Below are 25,231 nucleotides of genomic sequence, written 5' to 3'. Positions count from 1 at the left end.
AGCCAGGAAAGCAGTGCTTAGTATTGAGGAGTAGAACCGGAAGGGTTTTCGGTGACATTAGTCAAGTTTTCATTCAATGCTGCTGCAAAGATCAGGGGCAATTAGTGCCTGTGGGGGAAGGGGGTATGAGGGCCACTCTGATGGGTAGGAGGCATATGGGGGCACCCCATTTAGCAATTAAAATGTTGGTGGGGGCATAGCGGGCAGTGCACCTACAATGTGCTACCTCTGGCATAGATCATTTTCCTGGCTCGCTGTGCTGTCTTGTACCTCTGTTCAGCCTCCCCTCATTTACCTTTCTTTCACTGCATTAAGTGCAAACTACCTGTCTTTACTTTCAAGGCCCTATCTGACCTATCCCATGCCTGAATTGTCATCCATAGAACAGTCATGTAATTAATACCCCCTCGCCTCATGTGCACTATCGACCCATGAAAATGGCACTTTGGGCTTTCCATCAATGCTTGTTGATCAGGCAGCGGGCTTTGCAGTGCACTCAAAGGCTTTCTTTGTGCTGTTCTTCACAGGTCAGATCTAGAGAGGAGAGGAAGAAGGCCAGAGCACCCCAAATGCTGTGCCCACAGCCCCTCCCTTTTACTGCACCGTGAACTCCAAGTGCTCAAAAGTCATGAGTCAAGGGCCAGAGCCAAATAATCATGAGATTGGCTGAAACATCATGAGATTTAAAGCAAACACTCGGTGTGTGTGAAGGGCGGACATATTTATTTATTTTCTGATTTCTAAGCCTGCAGGCCAGGCTCAGGTTATGTTGTCTGCGAAGTGGTGAGGGCTAGAAGCGTCTTTATTTTCAAGGACAGAGATGGCTATGTACACAATGTTTTACTGACCCTGCAACTATCAGCACATGCACAAAGAAATTAGAAGAGCAGGCAATGCTACTTGTAGGTAGGGGGTTCCAGCTTGGAGTAAGGGGCTGGGCTAGGCCTGTGCTGTCAACAGTGGTGACAATGGCAGCTGTCTCACACACACACACAGTGCACAATGATCACAGGCATATGTGCACCCACGCATAGGGTGCACAGGGCACTCACATAGACTGAACGTAACCCACACACCTCGTGAAGTTCACTGTCCCATGTAGTGGCATTTAGACCACTTACAGCTAGATATAAGAACAAGGGAGCTCTACAGCCACAGCTAAGTGGTAGATGGCTTTATAGCTCAAGCTGTAGAGGGTCTATACTAAACTCCAAAGAGCTCAGGTTCAAATCTGGCCCGTGGTGGTTATCAGTGGGCACTTGTCAGCAATTTCAACTGGGTCTCAAGCTCAGAATGCACTTCCTCAGCTAGGGGGGAAGTATGTAACCCACCCATCTCATGTGGTTCACTGTCTTATGCAGTGGCACTTAGACCACTTACAGCCAGAGATAAGAACAAGGGAGCTCTACAGCCTAAGCTGAGTGGCAGCTGGCTTCGTAGCTCAAGCTGTGAGAGACTCTTATAGTAACCTCCAGAGGCCCCAGATTTAAATCTGCTCGGTGGCACTTACATACTTGCACACACAGCTGGTATTCAACCCATGCAAAGGACACACACAGAGGCATATGCACATGTAGCCCCCACACCTACTGGGGGGGGGGGGTTCGCTGTCCGACAAGGCACTGAGACCGCTTACAGAGAGAATTATGAGATCGTGTTCTACAGCCGAATCTGAGGCCAACTGGGTTTTAGCTCAAGCTGTGGACAGAGGCTCTTGCACTAAGCTGCAGAGAGGACCCCGGTTCGGTTCTGCCTCTTGGCGTTACACGTGCATGTGCGCGCGCACACACACAGGACATATAGGACACGTGTCTACATGCAAAGGATGCACACCCACGGGGGGCACATGCACACACACACTGCAGGGACACACGCACACGGAACTCTGCTGTCAGTGTCCAACGGGGGGCGCATCCCGAGGGAGGGTTTCCGGTCAGGCCGGGAACAGAGGCGCACCGGAGGGAGGGTTTCCGGTCGGGCCGGGGACAGAGGCGCACCGGAGGGAGGGTTTCCGGTCGGGTTGGTGACAGGGGAGCGCACTGGAGGGAGGGTTTCCGGTCGGGTTGGTGACAGGGGAGCACCGGAGGGAGGGTTTCCGGTCGGGCCGGGGACAGAGGCGCACCGGAGGGAGGGTTTCCGGTCGGGTTGGTGACAGGGGAGCACCGGAGGGAGGGTTTCCGGTCGGGCCGGGGACAGAGGCGCACCGCAGGGAGGGTTTCCGGTCGGGCGGGGGACAGAAGCGCACCGGAGGGAGGGTTTCCGGTCGGGTTGGTGACAGGGGAGCGCACCGGAGGGAGGGTTTCCGGTCGGGTTGGTGACAGGGGAGCACCGGAGGGAGGGTTTCCGGTCGGGCCGGGGACAGAGGCGCACCGCAGGGAGGGTTCCGGCTGGCGCGCGGGGAAGATGGAGACGATCCTGGAGCAGCAGCGGCGCTACCATGAGGAGCGGGAGCGGCTCATGGACGTGATGGCCAAGGAGATGCTGATTAAGAAATCCACGGTGCGGGGGGGAGGGGCCCTGCTCTTCCGCCCGCGTGTCGGGCCGGCCTCAGCCCTCCCCTCCCGGAGGGGCCCCCAGCAGGGCTGGGTGCGGGGCAGTGACTGCCCTGGGGCGAGCCGGGCACCAGACAGCCCCCCACAGCGCAGCTTCCTGGCCCATGGGCCCCTGGCTCCCTGACGTGGGCCCCCGTTCACCCGTCTCTGTCCCAGGGGTGGCCCCCCCCATAATTCCCCCACCTCAGTGAAGCCGCCTCCCCTCAGAGCGCGGTGCAAGTGCAGTGCGATGCCAGTGACCCACCAGCAGCCTTTGTCCCAGTGAGCGACTCCTCGCATACCCCTAGCTGACTGGGGCAGATGAAGACTGTTCTTTGCTGAACTTTCCCAGATTTGGAGTTGGGGAAAGCATGGCTAATCTTTTTTTCTGATCTGTCTTATAGTTACGGGACCAGATTAACTCTGATCATCGCACCCGAGCGATGCAGGACGTGAGTATCGCCTCTTCTCTTTCCCTCGCGCCTTGTTCCCTAAAGATTATGGGCTGGAGCACAGGCTGTTTCGGTGTAGTGCGTTACTTAAGCGATACATCGCAAACTGTATTTCTGGATGTGTGTAGCACAGGGGTTCTCAAACTTCATTGCTCTGCAACCTCTTTCTGACAGCAGAAGATACTATACCACCCTAGGAGAGAGACCAAAACCTGAGCCTGTCCAAGCCGCACCATCCCAGGTGGGAGTGGGGCCAAAACCCCACCGCCATGATGTTGAGGCAAAGCCCGAAGCCAAGAGCTTTTGTCCCAGGCATGGGGCCTGTAACTTGAGCCCTGCCACCTGAGCTGAAATTCTTGGTCTTTGGCTTTAGCTTCGGGCAGTGGGGTTTGAGCTTTGGCCCTGGGCCCCAGTGAGTCTAAGCGAGTCCTTGCAATCCCATTAAAATAGGGTTGGAACCCACTTTGGGGTCCTGGCCCACAGTTTGAGAATTGCTGGTATAACACATTAAGATTGCAGGGTGCAAGGTTAAAAAAAAATGGTTTTGTGTGCGGCATAGTAACTGATAGACATATGCAAGCTGATAACAGTATTTACTGGAGTTTTGCTTACCATAAAGTTCATGAGCTGAGTTTGCCTAGATTTGGTTCTATCTGCAAATTTTTAAAGTGTTTTCATATTTATACCAATATTTATTCTGCAGAGATACTTGATACTGAAGTTATAGGATTTATTTTGCACAATGCTTGATGCATCTGCATTACCTTTTACCAGAACCTGGGCACATGGAACATAAGTAATTCCATCCTGCACCCTAACTCATCAGTTTTAGCATTAAAAACATTTAGCTATATTTTAAATCAGCTGTATTATTTTCATTGCAGCTAATTTATTAAACAGCAAAACTCCACAGAAGATCATGAAATGACTTGGGTAGCGAGATATTGTATTTCCCTGAAAATACTTTCAGCTGCTAAATTTCCCTATAATGTTTCATTACCTTTCACTGAGCAGCCTTTCATTTCTTTGTCTGTTTAGCTCAAGTTTGTGGGATTGTTATTTCAAATGTAAGCAAGCTTTCGCAAGCTTCCAAGAAAGCAGCTTATTTTTCCTAACTCTGCATGTTGTGCTGAAGTGCAGCAAAAGTATATGCATAACTGTAACATGTTTTTTTGTTTTTTAGAGATATATGGAAGTGAGTGGCAATCTGAGAGACCTGTATGATGATAAGGATGGGTAAGTGTCTGCAAAAAAGATGTGAACGGGCTTTTTTAAAAGCTGAAAGATCTGCTAGCTAAACACCTTCACACAGAGTATGTCTGCAAGCACTTTAACAGCCCCTTAGCCCAAGCCCTGCATACCCAAGTCAGTTGACACAGGCCAATTGCTGGTTTTTAATTTCAGTGTAGATGTCCCCTTAGTGCTTTCAGAGCTACAGGAGAGTCTTACTGGCACTTCTTTAGGTCACATATAAAGAGAGCGATGCATTTAGAGCTATGATGATAGAAATGTAGCCCTGTTAGTCTGGTCTAGCTGAAACAAAAAACAGGATTATGTAGCACTTTAAAGACTAGCAAGATGGTTTATTAGGTGAGCAGCTTTTGTGGGCCAGACCCACTTCCTCAAATCAAATAGTGGAAGAAAATTTAGGAAAATTTTCTTCCACTGTTTGATCTGAGGAAGTGGGTCTGGCCCACGAAAGCTCATCACCTAATAAACCATCTTGTTAGTCTTTAAAGTGCTACATAGTCCTGTTTTTTGTTTAATTTAGAGCTATGGCACTTGTAAAAAAAAAAAAAAAAAAAAAAATCCCCCCCCCCCCCACCTTTCTCCAAAGCAAATTTAAGTTTTCTTGCAGGAGTTTTATTGCACTTGCCAGATTTTAACATGAGAGTAAAAGTTGAATGCTGGAAACAAATCCCTGACCAGACATTTTTAGTAGGCATCTTGACATAACTTCATCAGTGCCATAGAGCAACATGTCGTTGCAAAGCTGTCACTGACATAAGATTTGCCAGCAAAGTACTGTTTGATCCAAAGTGTGTGGGAGTAGGAAGGGGAGGGAAAGAATAAATCTGCCATAAATCTAGCCCTTCTAAAATATCATGTTGGAGAAAAAATCATGACTGAAATGGTCCATCAAATAAGATGCAGTTAGGGCTGAGTTATCTGCACTCCCATTTGTAGGTGTAATGACCTTTAAGAGGGGGGAACCAACAAAAACAACTGAATGTGCCAATTGCAGTGTTTCCCTTCTGGTTCATACTAAGACCTATACACGGTTAAAGATTCCTGCAAATCCCATTTAACTTGCTGTGTGTTGCTTCTTCAGTAGAATAAGGGACAAGAAGGGGTGTTGCTGATTCTGCACACTTCAGCAGTAAATTCCTCCATTGCTGTATATACACTAGCACTTTTGTGGGTCAGAGGTGAGGGAAAAAACCAAAATAATATTCACGGATAGAAATGCTAATGTGGACAGCACCACCGCTCGTTGGTTCGTTATGCTGATGGGAGCGTTCTCTCTGTTGGCATAGGAGACCTTGCGGCTACCCTGCTGTAAGATCTGTAGTGTAAACATAGCCCATGTAACAGTTGAAAATGTGCATGTGAGGCAATAGAAAATACACCAGCGGAATCCTATTTCAGTGCTTGATACCATCAAAGCAACTTTCCAGATTTGCTGTTGAATTTGATCCTGTGTAGATTGTAGTGGGAGGGAGGTGGGGTTATTGTCTCATTTGGCTTGAGTCCGTCACTTGAGTGGGTGATTCTCTTAAAGGGCAGTAATTGGAGACTCTGCACTTGAATGGAGGAAGGAGAGCAGAGCCTCCAAATCTTAAATCTAGCTGAGTTTGAGATATCTATGTAATTTTGATGGAGACTATGGTATTGCAGGATGGGAGATCGTTTAGGGAACCCTTGTGTTATCAGAAATCCAGGACTAGAGTGATTAGAATCAATTAATGAAACTCTCAGATTACATCAACTTCAATATATCTGTTTTCCATAAACAGTCCTAAACTTGCCCTCTCTTACCCTCAAAATCTGACTTGAACTGTCTCTCATGGACCCACAGATTACGGAAGGAGGAGCTCAGTGCCATTTCTGGGCCAAATGAGTTTGCAGAATTCTATAATCGACTGAAACAGATCAAGGAGTTTCACCGGAAGCACCCAAATGAGGTAAGAACCCCAGGATGCCATATGAGAGATGGTATGTGGAGCTACAGGACAGTGGCAAGCAGTGTATCCATACAGCACTCAGGGCTCTGGGCTGTTTTGCATTGTCAGTTCAGCTCTTCTCAACCTATTTCATTTACAACAAATTTGAGACTAAAAATGTGGCCAGTGGAAAGCGATGTTTTTAAAGTAGGGGCCATGTTCATATTCCTGTGATAGAAGAGGCATTCTATGCAAGAGAGAAAGCAGTTCAAGAATGAGGTAATATTCAAAATGCTAAAATCTTATCCTATGATTGTTGTGTCTTCAGTTTAGGAGCATTGCCTTCCATGTGCTAGCCAGGATGGTTTTTAGGAGTGTGTGGTAGCCTCCTCTCCTTAAAAAAAAAAAAAAAAAAAAAAATCTATAAAATCATGATTGGTGTGGCAAAAGTGAATAAGGATAAGTTATTTATTTGTTCCCATAACACAAGAACTACAGGTCACCAAATGAAATTAATAGATAGCAGGTTTAAAACAAACAAAAAGAACTGTTCCTTCATGCAACACACAGTCACCCTGTGGAACTCCTCGCCAGAGGATGTTGTGAAGACCAGGATTTTAACAGGGTTCAAAAAAGAGCTAGATAAATTCATGGAGGTTAGGTCCATCAATGGCTATTATCCCTGGCCTCTGTTTGTCCGAAACTGGGAATGGGTGACAAGAGAGGGATCACATGATGATTCTCTATTCTGTTCATTTCCTCTGGGGCACCTGGCATTGGTCACTTTCGGGGGACAGGACACTGGGCTAGATGGACCTTTTGTCTGACCCAAACTGGCCGTTCTTATGTTCTCTATGGGAACAGTCATTTTTAGGAGTTGTCTGCATAATTTGTTCCTGCATCAATAAGAGGATAGTTATGGGAGAGAGAATCCTTGGAATTTAGAGACAGCAGAGTGTCAGCTGATGCAGGGGAATTCCAAGGCAGTTGCTTTATGGAGCTGGCTGCATATCTGTCCCTCCATCTTCTGCACTGACCCACAAAGATCCCAATATCTTATTTTTTTCACACTTTGTAGCCAGGGAATATACTCTTCTCCATCTAGTGTACTTTGCACATGTACCGATTAAATGCAGTTGAAGAGGAACACAATAATATCTCAGTACAGTTTAATTATCATGTGTAATGGCAGAAGCAAAAAAAACAGGACTTAGTTTGGAACACAATGATCTTTGATTTGGTAGTGGGAATACTTCTGCAAGAAGTTCATTACGGACAGTGCAGCGCTGTCAATGGGACGTCACCTTAATAGGTCTGGACGTTATCATAGTAGTGAGTGTGTGTGTGTCTGTCTCTCTGTTTTTGTTATAACTTCTGATCTTTCCTCAAGATCTGCGTGCCAATGTCAGTGGAATTTGAGGAACTGTTGAAAGCCAGAGAGAACCCCAGTGAGGAGGCACAAAGTAAGTCAGTGGTTTCATATTTAAACTTAGATTTAACAAAAATGCCCGGCTTGTTTGTTATCATTGAGTTGTCTGGCTGGTGTTGTGTCTCTGAACCTCTCCCCTTAATCCTCTGGAAGTTATGCTCAGATTCTGGCACGTATGTGTTTATTCTATACAGTCTGGAATGTTCTGCAGTAAAAGTGTCTCTCACTTGAGGGTGGATCTAGTAGAGTAGTTCCCAAACTGTGGGTTTGGACTCCAAAGTGGGTTGCAACCCCATTTGAATGAGTTTGCCAGGGCTGGCTTAGACTTCTTAGGGCCCCAGGTTGAAGGCCCACTCCCCCACCTGTGGTTGAAGTGTAAGACTGAGGGTTTTTGCCCTGGAAGTGGGGCTCACATAAGGTGGGGATGTAAAAATGTAACCAGTAAACAGTGTCCAATCAGTTCTGAAGCAATAGCCACTATAGTGGCTACTGCTATAGCAAACTAGCCACGTTATTCTGAAAATGTAAATGATTTTGTGAGCCAACTAGCCACACTCAACCAGCCAAATAGTGAAAAGTGGTTAGTGTGTTGGACACTCCAGAGTTAACTGATAAGCGTCAGTGTATCTGTTTCTGTTGCTGGTTAAACTCTTCTGCCCTGCAGGTGTGTGCCAGCTCCCTGGTGTAAAAATAAGGCTTATATGCCCGCTATGCTACCAGGCCCGCTCCCAGGGAACTGGCTGTGCTTCAGGCTCTGCCATAGAAGCCTTATTTTTAGAACCTGCCAAAACATGAAGAAACCTCGCATGAAAGCACAGCTATGCGAAGTATAGCATGAAAGTATTCAGCTGCATCTACAAGCTATGAGAGGGCTCTAACACAGGAATACATACAGTGAGAGCACTCTGCTGTCATTCTGATTTTTGGTTTCTGATGAAGCTCTTTGCATGACGTATCTTCCGTAGATCTAGTGGAGTTCACCGATGAAGAAGGGTATGGCCGGTACTTGGATCTTCACGATTGTTACCTCAAGTACATTAACTTAAAATCAACAGAGGTAAGAGGCTATAATTGCTTAGGAGACCTCCTCACATATCTGTTCTTGACTGTTCAGAGCTGAGCATTTCTGATGTCATTTTAAATAGTTTGTTTCCATTGATGTGTTACGCGGGTGCCTATTTTTGGGAGGCTATGAGTTAAGGATTTTTAAATTCTAAATGACCCTTTCCTGTGCTCTCTTATTTCTGCAGTTATAGTTACAGCTGCTCTCTCAGTCCTCTCCCCTTAATGTGGTCTTGAAAGATGCGGTGTCCTTTTCCCCCGTGTTACTAAATAGTCCATGGTCTCTAAGGCCTTGAGTTAGTGGATTTAGTAAGGATCCTCTAAATCAGGGGTGGGGAACCTTAGGCTGCTTGCCTGGATCTGGCCCCCAAGGCTCAGTGCTTCCACTCCCCAGCATTGAGGAGTCCATGCTGGCACTTCAGTGTCTCCCCCTTTTCCCTCCCCACACACTGCCCCACTGGCACACAATATCTCCTAGGTTTGGGCCCTTGTAGGCTCTGTTATGTGAAGGAAATGTGGGGAGTGTCTTTCTCCTTCTCAGTTGGAGACCACAGTGAGGGGGCTTTTTTTGCTTTTCACTTGTGTGTGCCCCTCAAATTATTTTTATGTGGGTCACTGGCTCCCCGACCCTGCTTTAAATTGACTGCTGATTTCACTGCTGTGGATTCCGGTACTCCATCCTTAGGAGTAAGGGAAGTCGATGAGAGAGTTTCTCCCCGTGACCCCCCCTCCCCCACCACCCACACACACACAGTGGTACACTACAGAAATTTGAACTAAGGTACATCAAATCCAGCTATGCTATTCACATCGCTGGAGTTGCAGACCTTAGTTTGACTACCCCCCTAGTGTAGACCTGGCATCAGGAACCATGGAAGAAGAAAAAGTGGCATGTTGCAACCAGTGTGCCCTCTGATTTTCCATCCACGTGTGGAATACATTTTATGTGTGAGCATGCACCACTATTAGAAACACATACTTTCAGCTGTCGGTGCTCTGCTAATCAGCTGAGCAGCATTTGAATCTCTTCTGGGTGGCTGCCCAAGCACTCAGCTTACAGGGAACAGTGGCTGCAACCCAGATATGGAAAGATGCCATTTCTTGTGGCTCACTCAGTGATTGGAGATGCGTTTGTTAATCAGGCTATTTTGTGTGTCAAATCTAACTCTCAGCCTCTTTATTTTCAGAAACTGGATTACATCACGTATTTATCCACATTTGACCAACTCTTCGATATTCCCAAAGAGAGAAAAAATGCTGAATATAAGAGGTGGGCCCTTCATCCATGACAGGCTGTCCAGTAGGAACTAATTTCCATGATTCACGTTCAAGCCCTGGATGAAATTGCCTTCATAAGCAGTTTGATTTACAGCTTTTCAAGCAAAGCTTATGCAAATTTTCAATTTTTACATTTTTAAACAAATTACTGATTCTGTGCTCTGTGTGCAGGTTTATTAATCCCTGTAGAAGGAGTGGCTCTGGGTTTCAGGGCTTTGTGTCTGTGTTTGACAGAACCTACAGTAGACTAGGAATATAGTTCCCCTGGTGTTACAGTAGACAGTGTATGAGTATTTCTCTCCTTGTTCCCTCCCTCCCCCCCATCTCTTTATGCTTTTTTTTCTTTCCAAACCCACATGCTTTGTAGGCAAGTGTTTCTGCATAAATGTTGAGCTTTTTCAATTGCAGACAAATCCTATCTTCCTGACTTGCTGTTTGCAGGATGAACAGATGATGTGGTATTAAATTAAACCTACCTGTGTGATTGTGAGGTATTTGTCAACTTTGAATTTTGCCTCTCATCTAAAAAGCCCAACGGATGACATTTCATTCGGGTTGGGGCTTCTGGTGAAATAATCTCTTATCCAGAGGGCTGTTCTTAACAGCCAGGAGCTTGTTCAATAGGAAGGAGAGTTATTGGAAGGAAGAAGACAGTGGGTATGTTTCTTATATGATTGTGGGGCAAGAGGTATCCCCATGATGAGACTGAGTATGTCTGATGCAGAAACATGTAATATGTTCATCTTACACAATGTCTGGTACAAGATGACCTGAGCTGGCTCTTCCTCTACCAGGTATCTCGAAATGCTGCTTGAGTACCTGCAGGATTACACAGATCGGGTGAAGCCGCTGCTGGACCAGAACGAGCTCTTTGGGAAGATTCAGATTGAATTTGAGAAGAAGTGGGACAATGGAACGTTTCCTGGATGGCCGGTGAGCAAACATTATGCTCGCGTGAAATGCAGATCTAGTTATGAATGCTTGGTACAGTGGGGTGGGGTGTAAAATGGTCATTAAGGCAAAATCTCACAGTGCCATGTCGATTTGTTGCGTCTCAAAGCCATAGAGCAGGCCTGGGGAACCGTTTCTCAAGTTGAGGTTAGGGATGTAAATGACTAGTTCACTATCTGATAAGCAAAAGCTTATCGGATAGTCAAGTACTGACTAATCGCTCCCCCCCTCCCCTCCTTGCTGCCTCTATCAGAGCGAGGCAGTAAGGGGAGGGGGAGCAGGAGCCGGTGCTGGCGGGAGCTGGCTTAAACGCCAGTTCCCCTCAGCACTGTCTCCACAGGGACGGGAGGCAGAGATACAGCGGGAAAACAGCGTGAGTGGGGACTCAAGCAATCCCTGCTCACCACATGTTCTCACTGCGGTGCTTCAGCCTTTGAAATGGGGCTCTTGCTGCGTTTCAAGAGCAGACGTGCTGCAGTGGGAACAAGGGATGTTAGAGAGTAGTCGACTACTCACTTCCCCTCCCCTCCCCCTTTCTGCTTCTATCAGGCCACGGGTGGAGGGGATGGGGCAGCTGCTGCAAAGCAGCCCCTGTTCGCAGTGGCGAGAGCTGGCCACAGGCTGTTTGCGGCAGGCGGGGGCTGCTGGACTCAGTGCGAGCTGAGACCTAGCAGTCCCGGCTTGTGCTGGTCTGGGACGCGGCACCTCTGCATTTTAAATGTACTAGGAGCCCGGCAGCTCTTGCTACATTTAAAATGCAGAGCTGCAGCGCGGGTGGCTCCCGGAGCCTGCTCAGTCCCAGCTCGAGCCGCCTCCTGGTGCTACCCCCGCTGCGGCTCTGCAGAGCGGTCCTGGTGACTAATCATACGGTCAGTTGGCCACACGACAGTGAGATGCAAAAAACAAAACCAAACCCCCTCACTGGCCTGGCCACCCAGTGAGAAGGAGAAAAAAAGAATCTTACACACGTGGGCCCCAACTGGGAAGCAGGAAAAAGAGACATTCCCCTCACTCCAGCCCCATGGGGGCTCAGAGCTTACCCCCAGGGCCAGATGAACTCTTCTGGTGGACTGGGGCTAGTAGATGTTGGTGCCCCCTGCGTTCTGAGGTGGGGACAAAACGAGAGGTTCATTGCTCTCCAGCAGCCCCTCCTGTACAGCCTGGGTGTGTGGGGTCTGGGCAGGAAGTAGGGTGCAGGAGTGGGTGGGGGTGAAGGGTCTGGGCAGGAGGCAGGGTGCAGGAGTTGTCTGGTTTAGCGCTTATGGGATCTGGTTGGGAGAGAAGGTGCAGGGCAGGCTGCAGATGTGGGATCTGGGTGAGAGGTAGGTGCAGGAATGTGGGGAGAGTGGCAGGTGGCTGTGGGGAGTGGGTGGGAGGCAGGTTTAGAAGAGGGTTGGGGATGGGGGGACTGGGTGAGAGGTGAGTTTAGAAGTTGCTGGGGTGGGGAATCTGGGTGGGGAGGTGGCGTGCAGGAGCAGGTTGCATGTGGGGGTACAGGAGGGTGGGGGTCAGGGTCTGGGAGGATTAGGAGGTGTAGGAGTGGGGTGGGGGAGCAGGGTCTGGGCAGGAGGTAGGACACAACTGGGATAGGATGCAGGGTATGGGCGGGAGGTAGGACACAGAAGTGGGATAGGATGCAGGGTATGGGCGGGAGGTAGGACACAGAAGTGGGATAGGATGCAGGGTATGGGTGGGAGGTAGGATACAGAAGTGGGATAGCATGCAGGGTATGGGCAGGAGGTAGGACACAGAAGTGGGATAGGATGCAGGGTCTGGGCGGGAGGTAGGACACAGAAGTGGGATAGAATGCAGGATATGGGCGGGAGGTAGGGTACAGAAGTGGGATAGGATGCAGGGTATGGGCGGGAGGTAGGGTACAGAAGTGGGATAGGATGCAGGGTATGGGCGGGAGGTAGGACACAGAAGTGGGATAGGATGCAGGGTATGGGCGGGAGGTAGGACACAGAAGTGGGATAGGATGCAGGGTATGGGTGGGAGGTAGGACACAGAAGTGGGATAGGATGCAGGGTATGGGCGGGAGGTAGGGTACAGAAGCGGGATAGGATGCAGGGTATGGGTGGGAGGTAGGGTACAGAAGCGGGATAGGATGCAGGGTATGGGTGGGAGGTAGGATACAGAAGCGGGATAGGATGCAGGGTATGGGTGGGAGGTAGGATACAGAAGCGGGATAGGATGCAGGGTATGGGCAGGAGGTAGGACACAGAAGCGGGATAGGATGCAGGGTATGGGTGGGAGGTAGGATACAGAAGTGGGATAGGATGCAGGGTATGGGCGGGAGGTAGGGTACAGAAGTGGGATAGGATACAGGGTATGGGCGGGAGGTAGGATACAGAAGTGGGATAGGATGCAGGGTATGGGCGGGAGGTAGGATACAGAAGCGGGATAGGATGCAGGGTATGGGTGGGAGGTAGGATACAGAAGTGGGATAGGATGCAGGGTATGGGCGGGAGGTAGGGTACAGAAGTGGGATAGGATGCAGGGTATGGGCGGGAGGTAGGACACAGAAGTGGGATAGGATGCAGGGTATGGGTGGGAGGTAGGACACAGAAGTGGGATAGGATGCAGGGTCTGGGCAGGAGGTAGGACACAGAAGTGGGATAGGATGCAGGGTATGGGTGGGAGGTAGGATACAGAAGCGGGATAGGATGCAGGGTATGGGCGGGAGGTAGGATACAGAAGTGGGATAGGATGCAGGGTATGGGTGGGAGGTAGGATACAGGAGCTGAGTGGGGGAGCAGGGTCTAGGCAGGAGGTTGGGGTGTCCATCGGCAAAGCTCCTTGAGGAGGGGCACAGTTGGCTCTGCATGATCCTACACTTTCAGGCGCACACACATACCCCTGCTGCTCCCATTGGCTGTAGCTCCTGGCCAGTTGAAGCGACGGGGCTAGTGCTTGCAAGTAAGCACAGGAAGAGAGCTTCCCTGTGCTGCTGTTCCCCCAGCTGCTTCCTTCCCCCTGCCAGGCAGAGTCTGCAAGCCAAATGCAGCCAGCAGCTTGCCTTGACCCAGCCTGCGAGGCTCGGCGCTCCCGCACATGGCTGGAGTGACAGCGCCTGTTCCCTCCACTACGGGGTGGGAGGGAGCACCAAGCTTCACAGGCCGAACCAAGGCAAGCCACGGGCTATAGGTTCCCCATCCCTGCAGTTGAGGCACAGCTTACTACTCCTGTTTTCTCTCCTCTCCACTTACCTGGAGGTTTCCTGTGCGTTTGGTTCAGTTGGGTGCTGAGCTCTCTGTTGTTCTTGGGAGGATATTTTGATATTGCTGCTCAACCGTTCTGTAATGTCCTGAAGATCGAGCTAGTAACTGACGTGGTTTTTCTTGGCAGAAAGAGACCAGCAGCGCGCTTACCCATGCCGGAGCCCATCTGGATCTCTCCGCCTTTTCCTCTTGGGAGGTGCGTTCTCTCTGCGTTAAGCTCTTTGTACTGAAAATCCCGGTGGGATCCATCCACCTGCTTCCTTTTCACAATTCTCTTTGTGGGAATGTGAGACTCTGGCCACAACCACTGTGAATGGAGAGTTCCCCGTGCAGATGGTCTCTGCTTTCTGTCACTGGAAACACCAGTAGCTTGGAAGCATTTTTCTCCATTGTAGGTGTGATCAAGCTTCTGCCTTAGATGCCACTGATCTGGGCAGAGGCGAGCCGCCTGAGTGCTTTCCGGAGCCATGCGGGATTTTTTTAATGAATTAAAATGGGCACACGTGGATGATATTGTACACACCTGCAAGCCATGTTCATGTACATTGGTTTCTTTTCATTGCACAGGAATTGGCCTCTCTGGGACTGGACAGATTAAAATCTGCTTTACTGGCTTTGGGTCTGAAATGCGGCGGGTAAGAAGTGGTGGCTTTTTTCTAGATTCTTTTCAGTTATCTGAATGGACGTGAATGCACAGTTCTCTGCTGACGTAGAAATCCATTGCACACGTACAACATGGGAAATGACTGCCTAGGAATGTGTAGTCTGGAAAGGAATCTAGAGGGGTCATAGTGGGCCACAAGCTAAAGATGAATCAACAGTGTGACACTGTTGCAAAAATAGTGCATTCTAGGATGCATTAGTACGCACATTGTAAGTAAGACACGAGAAGGAATTCTTCTACTCTACGCCACACTGATTAGGCCTCAGCTGGAGTATGGTGTCCAGTTCTGGGCACCACATTTCAGGAAAGATGTGGAGAAATTAGAGACGGTCCAGAGAAGAGCAACAAGAATGATGAAAGGTCTAGAAAACATGATCTGTGAGGGAAGGCTGAAAGAACTGGGTTTGTTTATTTTGGAAAAGAGAAGACTGAGCGGGGCCATGATAGCAGTTGTTATAAGGCGGAGGGAGAAATATTGTTCTAGTTCACCTCTGAGGATCGGACAAGAAGCAATGAGTTAAAATTTCTCCAAGGGAGGTTTAGGTTGGGCATTTGGAAAAAACTTCCTAATTGTCAAGGTGCTTAGACACTGGAATAAATTGTATAGGGAGGCTGTGGAATCTCCATCATTGGAGATATTTAAGAGCAGGTTAGAGGTAAACCTCTGTCACGGTTGGTCTAGCCCAGGGCTGGGCAACAGTTTTTGATGGGGAGCCACTCCAAGAATTTGGTACATGATCAAGGGCTGCACTCTTCCACGATATTAATGGAGGAGGTGCGGGGTCTGGGATGGACGTTGGGTGCAGAAGGGAGATTGGGGTGCAAGAGGGAGCGTGGGATCCGGAAGAGAGTTTGGGTGAAGGAGAGGATTGTGACCTGGAATTGAGGTGTTGGAGGGGGTGCAGGGTCTGGGAGGGGGTTGTGACTAGGGCAAGAGAGGGGATTATGACCTGGGGTGGGGATTGAGGTCTAGTATGGGTACAGGAGTGAGTGCAGAGGGTTTGGGTTATGTGGGGCAGGGGTACAAGATAGGGGACAGAGGGTTGGGGGAAGAGAGGGGTTGGAGTTCCAGAGGCAGGCTCTGGCTGGGAGGCGCTTACTTATGTGGCTCCCAGCCAACAGCCCAGCAGGTCCCTCAGTCAGGCTCCCTGCCTTCCACAGCCCTGACACCACTCAGAGCAGTGGGCTGGGGGGGTCACATGCTCAGCACGGTCGGTCAGGGGAGGCTTCTCACGCTGCCCCAGCACAATCTCTCGGCTCCCATTGGCTGGGAAGTGGCAGCAGCACATGAAGCCTCTCCCACTTTTCCCACCTACAGAGGCACTCAGAGAAGCACATGGCCCCCGAAGCCAGGCTGCTCTGAGCGGCATGCAGGGGCGGGGCAGGCAGGGAGCCTGCCTGAGGCTCCTGCAGGCAGAATCCAGTGGTTTGGGTGGTCGGTTCTGGCCCACGGACTGTATTTTGCCTCCCCCAGTCTAGATGGTGCCTGGTCCTGCCATGAGTGTAGGGGACTGGACTCAGTGACCTCTTGCGGTTCCTTCCAGTTCTACGATTCTATAATGTGGAATGGCAGGACCTCAAGAGCCTGTAGGAATCCTGATACAAAAGCAGGGCCTAAGCCATGGACCTCGAGGGTCACTTTGAAATCTCATGACCTCTGAATGATTTAATCTGCAATGGAATTATGTTTTTAATTACACGAGCACAAATCAATCGACAAAAAAATAAACCTGCCCTCGAGATTCACCTTCTCCCCTGCTTTTCCCAGCACTCTGGAAGAGCGTGCTCAGCGGCTGTTCAGCACAAAAGGCAAATCCTTGGAAGCCCTCGATTCTTCCTTGTTTGCTAAGAATCCAAAGACAAAAGGAAGCAAAAGGTGAGCCCCCAAAAGGTTCAATGTTCCCTCTAATCTTTTCCATCCATGTGCGGAATATTTTTTTGTGTGCACCAAGGCACTAGAAACAAAAACCTGGCTGTGGACGCTCTGCTAACCAGCTGGGCGGCCTTTGAATCTCCTGAATGGCCACACAAACTCCCAGCTTACGCGGAACGCTGCCCGGGTCGACCCTTCATTTACACTCAGTTTCCTGCTTCTTCCTTCATTAATTATTGCCCCAATTAAAGATGTTTTCCCTTCTGTTAGTTATAAAGGACAGAGATGAGATGTCCCTGGAGCATTTAGGTGCTCTGCATGCCAGTGCCAAATGACTGAGTTAGCCGGTCAGAGTGTCTGGCTTCACTGAACAGTACATGTGCAGCAGAGGCTAAACGGAATGCCTGATATTTGTTTCCCCGCTTTCTTAGTAGCTACACATCAAGGCTACGTCTAGACTGGCATGATTTTCCGCAAATACTTTTAATGGAAAAGTTTTCCGCTAAAAGCATTTGCGGAAAAGAGCATCTAGATTGGCACGGCCGCTTTTCTGCAAAAGCACTTTTTGCGGAAAAGCATCTGTGCCAATCTAGACGCGCTTTTGCGCAAAAAAGCCCCGATTGCCATTTTCGCGATCGGGGGTTTTTGCGTAAAACAAATCTGAGCTGTCTATACTGGCCCTTTTGCGCAAAAACTTTGCGCAAAAGGACTTTTGCCTGAACGGGAGCAGCATAGTATTTCTGCAAGAAGCACTGATTTCTTACATGAGATCGTCAGTGTTCTTGCGGAAATTCAAGCGGCCAGTGTATATAGCTGGCAGGTTTTTCCGCAAAAGCAGGTGCTTTTGTGGAAAAACTTGCCAGTCTAGACACAACCCAAGTGTATCTTTAGGAATCGGGTGCATGGACAGTGCTTGAGAAAGTTCCTTTTGTATTTCAGGGACACAGAGAGGAACAAAGACCTTGCATTCTTGGAAGCACAGGTCTATGAGTACGTAGAAATTCTTGGGGTAAGGTTTTTACTTTTTATCTATGAGCTTTGCAAATGCAGCGCCATCAAAAGTTGTTGTAGACTCAGTTGTGTCTTCCTCTCCCCCTTTCTTAAGCACCACATACAGAAGGGTTATGTTGTGTATGGTGCTGGGCAGACCTGGAAATCCTTAAGACAGGAGTCTGGAATTGCTTCTTCCTGTTGTTTGCTAACCTGCCAGCTTTTAGTGAAGATTCCGTCTCCTACAGCTGTGATGCTGAGGGTTGGGTCTGCCTCTCTGCGAATGGCAGATCATGAGTCTTTGTGTAACTCAGACAGGACGGTCATGAGTGCCCTGGGAAGCAGCCTTTTCTGCTGAGTGTAGAATTTTGATTTTACATCTAACCCCCAGAGACAGCAAGCCCCATGAATGCTGCCTTCATTTGGCTTCATGGTCTTGCCGCAGTTTTCAGTGGTGACTTTTAGGCCTAATCAACTTAACACCCCCTCCCTCCCAGTTGATCTAAGCTACACAACTTCAGATTCACAAATAGAGTAGCTGAAGTTGATATACTTACCTCAGTGTCTTCTGTGCAGTAAGGGGGCTGCTCTCTGGTAGACTCTGGCTACTCTTCTTGTCCTGGTGGAGTACCAGGGTCGACAGGAGAATGCTCAGAGGTCGATTTGTTGCATCGAAACACATATGATAAATCACCGGCCAGCGGATTGATCGCTGCAGAGTCAATCCTCTGTGTAGTGAAGACAAGCCTTTAGAAGGCTGGTTGCCATCACTGCTAAGCAGCTTGGAAGTAATTGTACTTAAATATTTCCACTGTCGTCTTGCGATGAGATTTGTGTTCTACCCAGCGACCTTACAGGTTGTTGGGTGGAGCAAAATGGGGTGGAGTTCTCTTGATTGACTGCAGACAAATCAATGCAGCGTTATGGCACAGACCGTAATGAAGCCAATGGAGGGGATTTCACAAAAGAAGGATGAATACTCGTGTGATTTTTTTTTTTTTTCCTCCCTGCGTGCGCGCACACACACACGCACACACTTTTTTTGGCTACCCTGTGTGCTGCCATCTTTGACTATTGCCCCTCATGCCCACGTGCTTTCCTGCATCATAGGAACAAAGACATCTCACCCATGAGAACGTGCAGCGTAAGCAAGCGCGCACAGGCGAGGAGAGAGAGGAGGAAGAGGAGGAGCAGATCAGTGAGAGCGAAAGCGAAGATGATGACAATGAAATAATTTACAACCCTAAAAATCTGCCGCTTGGCTGGGATGGCAAGGTGAGGCTGGCTCCCCTGTTGCTCCAGAGCCGAGATCTTTCACTGCATCCAAACACCCCCCTTGTAACCTGACCTAAGCTCTGCCTGGCTTGTATTTCAGCCCATCCCCTATTGGTTATATAAACTACATGGTTTGAACATCAACTACAACTGTGAGATTTGCGGTAACTACACCTACCGAGGGCCCAAAGCTTTCCAGCGACACTTCGCGGTAAGTAACGCTTGGTATGGCCCCATCCATCAGTTTGGGGGTAATCCTAATTGTATGTAACTAATTAATCAATGGAGTCTTGGTGATGGGAGACCTCACCTCTGGGCATGAGGGGCATGTTTGCATCCTGTCCCAGTGTGTGGGCCGGTGCTTGGTGCTGAGCTGCAGGGCTGTTCTGTTTGAGTTCTGATCCATTTGAAGTGCTGCTCAGATGCCATTTCCTCTTGGTGGCTGTAGGGTCTCTTCTCCTGTACCCCAGTTCCAATGTCTAGCCTTGCCAGAACGGTGCTGGGTACCTGGGAGCAGCCTCTTTAGATACTGACGGTATGTGGGCAAACACCTTATTTTGGTGTGCTCTGGCAGAGCTGATAGAGGAGACAAGTTCCATAAAACCCAGACGTAAGGAACAGGTTTGAATAGCTTTTAAAATATACCCAGGAGTGAACTGGTCTTCCAAGGGATATCCCTAGAGCAGTGGTCCCCAACGTGGTGCCCGCGGGCTCCATGGCGCCTCCTGGGGCATTTATGTGCGCCCGCCTAATGACCAGGGCCGACCCGAGCCATTCTTGCACCTTAGGCCCCTGGCGCATGCGCAGCCCCGCCCCGGGCGCCTGGCAGCCCAAAAGGTTGGGGACCACTGCCCTAGAGATTCTCCATCCCTAGAGGTTTTGAAGGCCCGGCTTGACGAAGGCCCGGTTTGACAAAGCCTTGGTAGGGTTGATTTAGTTGGGGTTGATCCTGCTTTGGGCAAGAGTTCTGGACTCGATGACTCGTGAGGTCTCTTCCAGCCCTAGGATTCTAGGATAAATCTAAGTGAACTCTGGCTTGTTACTCAGATTCTGAGTATTAGGAGAAACCTGCCCTGAAAGCCAGCGAGAGGTTTTCTAGATGTTGCTTCTCTCCTTAGGGCTAATAACAATTTAATTATAATGGGCCTAAAATGGCGTGGCTTTTAACCCTGGGCTTCTGTAGTATGTGAATGAGAGCCCTTGTTTGTGAGCGTGCCATTGAAATGAAAGTGAGCTTTGTGTCGAGGCAGCAGGAGTTTATGGCTCTGCGTCAGTTCCCGCTCCTGCTTGCCAAAGCGCTTCTGTCAGAATCCTACATGAGTTCCACTGAAAATCAGCCTTGCCAAAACAAAATACAGGACTATGTAGCACTTTAAAGACTAACAAGATGGTTTATTAGGTGATGAGCTTTTGTGGGCCAGACCCACTTCCTCAGATCAAATAGTGGAAGAAAATAGTCACAACCATATATACCAAAGGATACAATTAAAAAAATGAACACACATGAAAAGGACAAATCAAATTTCAGAACAGAAGGGGGATGCGGGGGGGGGGGGGGGGGGGGGAGGTAAATGTCTGTGAGCTAATGATATTAGAGGTGATAATTGGGGAAGCTATCTTTGTAATGGGTAAGATAACTAGAGTCTTTGTTAAGACCTCGGCGTAAAGTGTCGAATTTTAGCATGAATAATAGTTCAGAGGATTCTCTTTCAAGTGCAGTCTTAAAAGGCTTTTGAAGCAGGATGCAGGTAATTAAGTCATTGAGACAGTGTCCTTTCTGGTTGAAATGGCAAGAAACTGTTTTCTCTTTGTGATCCTGTCTAATATCTGTTCTGTGGGCATTGATCCTTTGGCGAAGTGTCTGAGACGTTTGTCCAATGTACATAGCAGACGGGCACTTTCGGCACATGATAGCGTAAATTATATTTCTGGATGCACAGGAATATATGTTCTTGATCTTATAACTCACTTGGTTTCAGCTACACCAGACTAACATGGCTACATTTCTATCACTAGTCTTGCCAAAGTGTGTGAATACTCTGTTATCGCAGTGCGTGGGGAGTCCCCGGCCTGGTGGAAGCACAGACTGCTGCTAAACTGTCCTTATACTGTATTCATTGCTTAGTGCTAAGCTGGATATTATGACATTCTCATAAGCTAATTAGATGCTTTTACCTTGAAATATATAGTTTGTTTAAAACATGAGTTTGAAAGCAGCTTCACGTACTGTCATTGCTAATTGTATGGGTTTACCATCACGTTTTCTTAGTTTATAAAACTTTTTTTTTTTTTTGTATTGTACTATGAAAGGCCGGCAGAAAAGGGAAGCTGACTTCTGTCAAAGGAAATAGTTTTTCTTCTTATTTTCTTTCCATCCTAGTCCCCATGGACACGACTTTGTTCATGTTTTCAGACTGGTGTGACGGACTATGACGGGTGGCTGTGAGTCTGTGAACTCGATATAACTCTCTCGCCTATATACTGATCTTTCTGTTCTACCTCCAGGAGTGGCGTCATGCACACGGGATGAGATGCCTGGGCATTCCCAACACGGCCCATTTTGCTAATGTCACGCAGATCGAAGATGCAGTCTCTTGTAAGTGATGTCTCTGTGCAGAACTGGGAGCAGGTGGAATCTGTTTCCCTTCATCTCTGCTGCCTGAAAGCCTTGTTGTTGTCAGTGTTCCCACTGGGGGGCGGGGTTAGCTTTTTATATGGTAGATCCTTAATCATCCCGTTGCAATTGAGGGGCACCAATCTCCTTCAGACAGTCAAGAGGCTGGTTCCCTCGCCATGGTGGGGAGGGAGAAGGGAAGGACAATCCAGGATGTAAGTCCTATGACAAACTTGCAGCTTTCGCATTTGGCCTGGCCCTGATGTTATGCTGTTGGCTTTGGGTACTTCAGTCACCACTGGACTGTAAAGCTTCTGCTCGGGGCATGTCCGTGCTGAGGGCAGCTGCAGGCACGAAGTTGCCCAGCCCCAGCAGAGATGGGCAGGGCTTGACGCTCTTTGTTCTGGAAACGAGGATGTGCCAACAGTGTCACCTTGTGCGCTGGCAGCTCTGGGGTGGGAGGGGAGTGTCTGATAGTCCCTCTAGGCACAGCGGTAAAGCCCAGGAAGAGGAGTTTAAATTTGTTGTTGGGACTTTGTCCTTACAGCAGCTCACAGTGCAGGTCCCAGCTCAGACAGACCGACCAGTTGGGCTCAAGTTAGCATGTCAGCTGCTGTAGCCACCCTGCTGTTTTGATGCACTTGCTTGAGGTTTCCACCTCTGCTACGTGTAGGCATAGCCTAAGGCAGCGTTCCTTTGATGTGGCCAACAGGGGTTTTTCTTGTGGCCACAATCTCCAGGGCAGTGATTGGTGGGCAAGGGGACAGGCCACTGAACACTCCCCCACAGCAACTAGCAGGGATTGGGCCCTGCTCCACTGTGGAGCAACAAATGCCAGAAGAGCAAGTGGCCAGCGAGTTCCCCACCTTCCCAGGGGCAGTGAGGCCGGGGCCTGGGGCCTTCAGCCTGGCCATGTGGTGTTGGGTGCTGCCCCTCAGCTCACCACCCTCCCTTCATTATCCCAGCCTCCACTGTCCCCATCCAAGGTTTAATTGTCCCCTGGCTTGCCAGAGCCGAGCAAGTCTGCTCTGAAAATTGATATTTGTTAATATCACTTTTCACGGCCTTCCAGCCAGCTAGTAAGTCTGCTGTGAAAAGTGATGTTAACAAATATACCGATAACACTTCACAGCAGCAAGCGAACTAGCTAGCAAATCTTAAAAAAAGGGAGTCAAAAAGCCACAGAAACAACAATAAAAGACAAGACTGTACAAAGCACCACCCTTGTGTTTCTTCTGTTTAGGTCTTGTAAGAATAGAGACAACTGTGCATTATTTTCATTAGTGAGTCTGCAGGACAAACTAGCAGTGATGTGGACACGTGTAGATTTGCATTTTCTGTGTTTTCCCTAAAGTTAATTAAGTACGTTATGAAACATTGTCAAGAGTGTCCACCAGCAAGAGTTAGTGGCCACATTCAGACACCACCAAACATTTTGTCGTGAGGACCCTGGCCTTAGGGGGCCCATGAAACACTCTGTCTCTGGTTCAGTGCAGCTGAACTAGGGTTCCCGTTTGCTTTCCTTCCTCTCTAATCTGGCTTGTCAGCTTGTCCAATCAGAACTCTCCTCCTTACACTTGCTACTTCAGCTGGCTGCCTTTCCCTTAAGAGCTTCCATACCAGCTGACTTGAGGCAAACTGGCCCCCCGCCTCCAAGGGGAGCGCTTGCAGTGTGTGTGGGAGCGCTGGGGTTGGGAAGCGTGTCTTCAGTGGGGTGTGGTGAGCCAACACTCACGTGCCGCTCGTTTTAGGGCAAACTCCGCAGGATGCAACTTGCAGCACATTTGGTGCAGCTCCTACGAAAGCCCAATGTGTCAGCTGAGCAGAGTGTTTGATAGTAACCTTCAGCCCTGTCTCAGGCTCCCTGCTGCTCGGGTATCTAGCGGAGCAGTCGTGGCCAGTTTCACTCGTTGAGCAATCAGTCCAGTGTGGGTCAGCCTGGGATGCTGCAGAAAGAGGTGGCCGTGTACATACCGCGCTAGGCTAAAGGCTGATAGCTGAATCGAAACAGCATTCTGACCTGGTGTGACTTTGTATTCACAGTGTGGGCAAAGCTGAAGCAGCAGAAAGCTTCGGAGAGATGGCAGCCTGACACAGAGGTGAGCTGAGTACCAGTATTCAGGTGTGGCGATTAATGGGACTCTGGTCCCAGCAGAAGAGGTACCAGTTTTCCGGAGACTCTGTTGGACGTTGGGGAGTATGCTTGGAAGCCACCCTGCTTGTCACAGAGCTGTTGGTGACGCTCTTAAGAGCTGCACGTGCCTGGCTGGGAACGTGCTGCTCATTAGTATGACATCTGCCCAGAGCGTCCCTCTCTGCAGTGTCTACACCCTTCCTGTTTGAGGGGTGAGGGGTGTTAATCGACATGGTGAGGGATTCCACGGAGTCAGTCTGTCAAAGTTGTAACTAAGAACCTTCCATTGTAGCCCAGGGGTCCTACCAGTCTGGAGCAAAGCCATTTATAGAAGGCACGTACAATGCAGCGTGAAATCCAATTTATGACAGAACTTGCCATTGTCCTGCTGAGTTCAGCTAAGCTGCGACGAAGTGGACAGCGTACTGTGGCGGGCAGTGTAACAACTTGGCATGTGCCAGCCCAGGCCTCATTGCAAACTGATATTCCCCCTTCTCTGAGAGTGCTTAGACCCCCTGTGCAAAGACGTGCTGCAGAGGGGATCCTAGTCTGCCGTCATTTAAGGGGCTGACAGGCTGCTATTGGCAGAGCTAAACCTCCGTTACTGTTCACTCTCCCGTTCCGGTTTTGTACGGTGCCCAGATAACTACAGATGTTCTCACTTCCCTTCTAGGAGGAGTATGAGGATTCCAGTGGAAACGTGGTGAATAAAAAGACCTATGAAGACTTGAAACGTCAAGGGCTGCTGTAATGTTCTCTGACTGGTGGATTTGGCATCTCCGAGGCCCACAGGGAAGCACGCCGAGACCTTTCTTTCTTCTCTGTACTTCTGCATTTTCTGTTCCGCGTGAGCGTACATTTCAAGGGCACTTCGTAGAAACACCTTCTAGTCAGTCCCTTTTTGTGCAACACAAAACTGTGATGTTCCAAAATGTATTTTATACTAAAAAGATATTGCAAAAATAAACTGATTTTAGTGTAGGAAGTCCTGGATAACTTGTCTCCTTTTGTAGCCTGGGAAGGAAGAGCTCAACTGAATTAAAATACCAAGAATCTCTCATGCACACAGCTATTATAGATCACAGTAACATTATTGCTAGAGCCCTGCAAATCCATAGCTTGCTGCTCTATAGCCATCTGCAGATGTCAGTGTGGATAGCCACTGCTCACGGATAGGGATACAAGGTTTGTATCCGCACAGGGCTCTAATCATTGCTTCTGTCACGCTCCAGTTCTTTGAGTGCTTTTGGTGGGATTGACCTTTTAAAAAACCACCCGTGACTGCCCCAAGTTGAAGTGAACACAAGGTCCACAGGACTCTGCACTGAGCTGTGTGAATTAGGTTCTTATTTTCCATTTGTCCTGGTTTCTGTCTATGCAGTTACTGTAGGAGGACTTGGGCAGTAGGAAGCAGGTGGGCTGCCCAATGTGAAGAGACCCTGCAGAAGAATGAAGAGCAGCAGCAGGTAGTGTGAAAGCAGGTTCAGTCCTGTCCACATTCCTGAGTTTAAGGGGCATTGCTTCCCCCTTTTCTTGATCAAAAACCCAACAGCATCTGCTGCAATAGATTGAATGCCTGGAGGCTTCTCCACT

The 25,231-nt window shown here is 48.9% G+C and overlaps 1 protein-coding gene across 1 annotated transcript; it reads left to right on the top strand.

Moving 5' to 3' along the window:
* Nucleotides 1-2,331: 2,331 nt before the first annotated feature.
* Nucleotides 2,332-24,623, top strand: SF3A3 (splicing factor 3a subunit 3). Its single transcript, XM_089773436.1, has 18 exons — nt 2,332-2,339; nt 2,380-2,499; nt 2,936-2,983; nt 4,167-4,219; nt 6,063-6,168; nt 7,538-7,610; nt 8,542-8,633; nt 9,826-9,908; nt 10,711-10,849; nt 14,216-14,284; nt 14,656-14,723; nt 16,521-16,628; nt 17,565-17,634; nt 18,726-18,890; nt 18,991-19,101; nt 21,396-21,486; nt 23,548-23,603; nt 24,312-24,623. Exons 2-18 carry the CDS (start codon nt 2,404-2,406, stop codon nt 24,387-24,389), a joined length of 1,506 nt encoding a protein of 501 aa, XP_089629562.1. The 5' UTR covers nt 2,332-2,339; nt 2,380-2,403; the 3' UTR covers nt 24,390-24,623.
* The last annotated feature ends 608 nt before the right edge of the window (nt 24,624-25,231 follow it).

Source organism: Pelodiscus sinensis, chromosome 26 (genome assembly GCF_052426305.1).
Source record: "Pelodiscus sinensis isolate ZL-2025 chromosome 26, ASM5242630v1, whole genome shotgun sequence".
Lineage (NCBI taxonomy): Eukaryota > Metazoa > Chordata > Testudines > Trionychidae > Pelodiscus > Pelodiscus sinensis.
The sequence above is the reverse complement of the archived record's forward strand: the minus strand, read 5'-3'. Positions and strand labels throughout refer to the sequence as shown.

What these genes read in the sequence shown, in the direction of transcription:
- SF3A3 (XM_089773436.1), top strand. Translation starts at nt 2,404, where the DNA reads ATGGAGACGATCCTGGAGCAGCAGCGGCGCTACCATGAGGAGCGGGAG. An exon ending in GCACCCGAGCGATGCAGGAC is followed by an intron (nt 2,984 to 4,166) that starts GTGAGTATCGCC and finishes TTTGTTTTTTAG; the next exon opens with AGATATATGGAAGTGAGTGG. An exon ending in TTAACTTAAAATCAACAGAG is followed by an intron (nt 8,634 to 9,825) that starts GTAAGAGGCTAT and finishes CTTTATTTTCAG; the next exon opens with AAACTGGATTACATCACGTA.